We start from the raw sequence: 5,000 nt of genomic DNA, 5'->3' as shown, positions 1-5,000 counted from the left end.
ACCATTCTTCCCGCCTCCCTTTCTCACTCTCTCTCTCTTTCCAACTCACCCTCTCCCTCTCCTTTCTCTCTTTCTCATTCTCTCTCTCTCTCTCTCTCTCTCTCTCTCTCTCTCTCTCTCTCTCTCTCTCTCTCTCTCTCTCTCTCTCTCTCTCTCTCTCTTTCTTCTCTCTCTCTTCTCTCCCACTCACCCACTTCTCCTCCATTCCTCCCGTTCCTCTCTCTCTCTTTCTTTCTATCTCTCTATCTCTCTTTCTTCTTTCCGTTTCCTCTCTTCCCCTCACTCTCACGCCCCCTTCTCTCTCTCCCTCTTTCTTTATTTATTTCCCTCTCTCTCTCTCTCTTTATCTCTCCCTCTCCCTCCCCCCTCTCTTCCCTTCTTTCTTGGCCTTCATTTGATGTTAATTTCTAGGTTGAATCGTCTATGTTTAAAGGAGTTAAAGTGCTTTTTGCATATGTATAAGTATTGTTTATAGACCTCACAGTGTTCCTTAACATTATGTGTGTATGTCGCTTGTATTTAAGCATTTAAATTGATCGTCAGTAAAGCAGATACACATGATAAGAAATTAGACAAAATGTAAGTGAAGGAGATAAAGAAGACGGGGAACGAGGGGAAGAAATAAAAGGAGAAAGGGGGCCGACAGACACACCAGACCATAATCAGGAGAGAAAGACAATGACGTTTGTTCTTTCCTCTTCCCCCCCCCCTCGGCCCTCCACGGCCCCCACCATATCCTATAGTGCCCCATAGAAGGTCAGGTCGGCCGTTGAGTCCTCAGTCCTTCGAGATAAAGCCGAGACCTAATCCTCGATTGGCGGCCGTCCAATCTTTGTCTGTCTCTATCTCTCTCTTTCGCTTTTCTTATCGCGCCCTCTTCTCCCGTATGTATCTATCTCTTTATCTCTATCTCTATCTCTGTCTCTCCCTCTCTCCTCCATCTCTCTCTTTCTCCCTCTCTCTCCTGATCCTGATCGCGGCGGCGGCTCATCCGAGAGACATTGTTATTTAAATGCGCGACAACGATATCCTTCCCGGTGGCACAGAGGAGTTGGAAAAAAAGAAAACAAAGAGAGAGCGAAAAAAGGGCCAGCTGGCACGGAGGTCGTCCGGTCTGCCGCCGCGGGGCCGTGGCTGCCGAGTCCGGGCGCCGCCGCCGACCCGCCCTCGGCAGGAAGGGGCGGCGGGGGCGCCGCGGGAAGGGCGCGCGGAGGAAGCCTTTCGTATATGAATATAATTTATCTATCTATCTATGTGTGTCTATCGATCTAATGCATTTATATGTATGAACATATATATATATATATATATATATATATATATATATATATATATACACACACATACACACATGTATATGTATGTTTATCTATAAATTAACACACAAACACACACACACACACACACACACACACACACACACACACACACACACACACACACACACACATATATATATATAGTATGACCATATATGCAAGGTGAGTGAAGGTGAACTCGCTCTCCTTCAGATGTGTGTTGATTCTTTCCCGCACAGAGTTGACGTGCAATTTGCAACTCATTTAGGCAGGCTTTGAGGACGACACAGTTGGCGCTGGAGCTGCCCGTCAGGTCTTCTGATTACTGTACTTGTTTTTGTCCTTTTTTCTACTACTGCTGCTGTTATAAGTAATCAGGATGGTTGTGACAGCACTGTGAGAAAAGGGAAATGGGGTTGATATTACCAGGGTTGTGATTGTTGGTGTTGCTATCATTTATTATCATTCGTTGTAACTGTCATCGTCATCGTTATCTTCATTACCCTTATCTCCAGTGATATTATCATTACCATCCTCATCATCATTACTATAAATATTATCATTACCGTCATCATTAATATCTGCATCAACAATAACAGCATCTATTCTCATATCAGTCGCTCATTAATTCATATATATATATACATACACACACACACACACACACACACACACACACACACACACACACACATATATCACTAAGCCTTTCTCTATCAAACTTGCGGTGACAATGGAAACGTTAGAACAAGCGGTACAAATATGATAAGACTCTAAATATATTTTCATAAGGTGCGCCTAAGGCAAGGTTTTCATCGCGGACATCGTAAACACAACTCGTATATAAAGAATTCCGAATGATCTTTGCAATTACTCTATTACCAACGTCCTTCATCATCTAATTCTGAAATCATTAAACTATCTGTTCACTTTTGTTTGCGTCTGTTCTCATTTGATCCTTTTTATTATTTGATTAGGACTGTGATCGAAGAATTAAAAACTATTTATACTTCTTTTTTCCCGAACATGATCTTAAATCAGGGTGAAGCTGTTTACTTCCGGGGTTGCAAGATCAGGGTTGAGGAGAAACGATCCATGAATTCTACCAGTGACGATTCCATAAAGCTGTTGTGTTTAGTTTGCAACGTGCAATGTCATGCAGCAATAAGATGAATGCAGTCAGCATCTCCTTCCACATTTTTTTCATTGATTTACCGAGATTTTTGTCTTGATTTGGTGCATCTGTGGGTATCGTTCTGTGAAAGATCTCAACGCGAAAATGTGAACCTAAATTGTATAGTTAATGAAGCTATATTACATGGACGAATAACTCTGTGTAATAATTTTACAGCAATTTTCGATTTGGAAATTAAATTTAGATTTTCGGTAAACCTTGTTCAACCTTGCGCCGAAGTTACTTACTCTTTTAGTTAAACTTGCCTAAACTTTTTTGCATACGCTTACAAACTCACCTCGCTTTTTGCTTAATTAGCCTTGTAAACCTGCTTTTCCCTTGTATATATTAGCGAAAGTGGAATTGCACAAGAACAACTTGTAGCAGTCAGAAAATGTGATATATTAGAAGTAAATCTCATGTTGCTATGTTTCTTTGATTAATAATTGAACACTTAATGTTAGGCTCAATAGAAAAGTAATTATAGCATTAAACCTTTTATGAAACTGATATTAATAAGGTTTGTTATAGACTCACGCTGGTGTGACTTAGCTACTCAATTTTATTCTTATTTACCACTGAGTGTTCGAGAGTTAATTGACTCACACATGTCTCCTATTACCAAACAAGGAGTGTCCCAAATACTCGAACTCAATTTTACTCACTCCAAAGTACTCATATTCACTGGTATTCACTCTTACTCACCATGGAGTGTCCGAGGTACTCAGCAGCATTGTCAGAGATATATAACAGCTTCCCTCCCTGTGTCAGCATCATGATAAAACCATTCATAGCCTGTTAAAAGAAAAAAGAGAGGAAAATTAGCATCCGAAGTTTCATTTCAGCTACAGTAGATAATAATACTTTTGCTTAGAATTCAGCTTTTAATTTCTAAAAATTCGTTTCAGCTACACTAAACAATTTGCAATAACGTCTATGATAACGTGAATACACATGTGAGTTGTAAGTGAAAGTGTGGGCCCGGGAAGGTAAGAATTCGAGCACCGGTTTAGGGCTCCTCTGCACTCGCCTCTCTCCCTCCAACACGCAGGTACCAGTATACTTAAGCGTGTCTTTGTGCATATTATTTGTCAGTACACGAGTGTCAAATGTTGTTCTAAAGATATGTATGTATGTGTAAATGATCAGCATGTACGCGTGAATAAATGTATGTAAGTTGTGGTTACATGTATTTACATATGCATATATACAAATATAAGCGATTATTTATGTGTTTGTTGTGTGTTTGTGTGTGTATATGTATGTGTGCATGTGTGACTATATTTCTGCGTCAGTATGTACACATGTCTGAATATTCGCAGGTATATTCATGTCAAAACACTTTCCCCTGTAAACAAATTTTATTCCTGTATCCCCACACCCAAAGAATTCTCTAGCAGCACAAAGGAAACAACAACTGCATTCGCTCGCAAGTCACACGCCTTCTCGTCTTTCTTACACACAACTGGAAAAATGACATAAAAATCAAAGGACCGATAAAAACAAGAGAATTTTCTCGAAATTGAAATGACGTAACGGCGGGCCTGATCACGTGACTCCCACACGCTGCCATGCCTGTCATTAAGCTAATTAATCAGACTGATTAATGGGATGCTTGTATGAAACCAATTACCCGTTTCTCTCTTTATAATCGTTTTTCTTTAGTTACCAATAATACGATTTTTTTTTACGGCGGGGTAATTATTGGGTATAAAAATATTCATTTTACAGAAGAATGCCGCATATTTTTTTTATCTTCTCTCTACTCTTTTGCCTGCTTGTTTATCGCCCTTATTCATTCTTATCACTTCGTCCCATTCCTCAGCCATTCTCCTTTCCCTCCTTCTCCTCCTCCTCCCATTCTATATCCAGTACCCCTCCCCCTCTCCTTCCCCTGCCCTCCCCTCCCCTCCCTCCTCCACTTCGCAACGCAGTCTCCGCTATTTAATGATTATTTTATTGCCTTCTTCGACCCCAAGATGCTCTTCGACCCTCCTCCCCCTCCACCCCCTCCCAACTCCCTTACCCCTCCCTCTCCCCCACTAAACAATCTCTTCCCTTCTCTCCGTCTTCTTCTCTTCTCTTCTCTTCTTCTGATATTTTCTTTCGGTTTCATCTTTCATTGGGATCATTTTTATCGGTCTATTCCTTTTTTCACCATCTTACCTCGTTCTATTTCTTTCCTTCACATTCACACCTTTCGCCTCCTTTCTCCCTTTCTCTGTCTTCCTCTTCTTCCTTCTCTTGCTCCACCTCCTCCTCTTCCCACTTTTCTTTCTCTTTCTCCTTCTCCTCCTCCTCCTCCTCCTCCCCCTTTCTTCCTTCCACGCCAATCCCTCCCATTCCCAGCAATTCATCAATCGCATTCCTCCTTCCGCCTCTCCGCCCATCCTCCGTTTCTCCGTTTGTTTATTTGTGGACAATGGTAAAAACAAGAGAAAACAAAAAAGAAACAGGTTATAGCAGTCCTCAATGCGAGTCTCAAACGCTGGATATAATTAAGTTTCAATAAAAAAAAAAAACGAAGA

General features: G+C 41.0%; 1 protein-coding gene across 1 annotated transcript in view; it reads right to left on the bottom strand.

The window, feature by feature from the left end:
• LOC125036667 (single-minded homolog 2-like) overlaps positions 1-5,000 on the bottom strand; it is a 95,306-nt gene that overhangs the window by 13,154 nt on the left and 77,152 nt on the right. Inside the window, exon 4 of the mRNA XM_047629462.1 lies at positions 3,178-3,267. Coding sequence (XP_047485418.1) covers positions 3,178-3,267 — 90 coding nt within the window. The remainder of the gene's footprint in view (positions 1-3,177; positions 3,268-5,000) is intronic.

The sequence above is a fragment of the Penaeus chinensis genome, chromosome 21 (assembly GCF_019202785.1).
Source record: "Penaeus chinensis breed Huanghai No. 1 chromosome 21, ASM1920278v2, whole genome shotgun sequence".
In the NCBI taxonomy this organism is placed as follows: Eukaryota; Metazoa; Arthropoda; class Malacostraca; order Decapoda; family Penaeidae; genus Penaeus; species Penaeus chinensis.
This window is presented reverse-complemented; position numbering and strand designations above follow the sequence as displayed.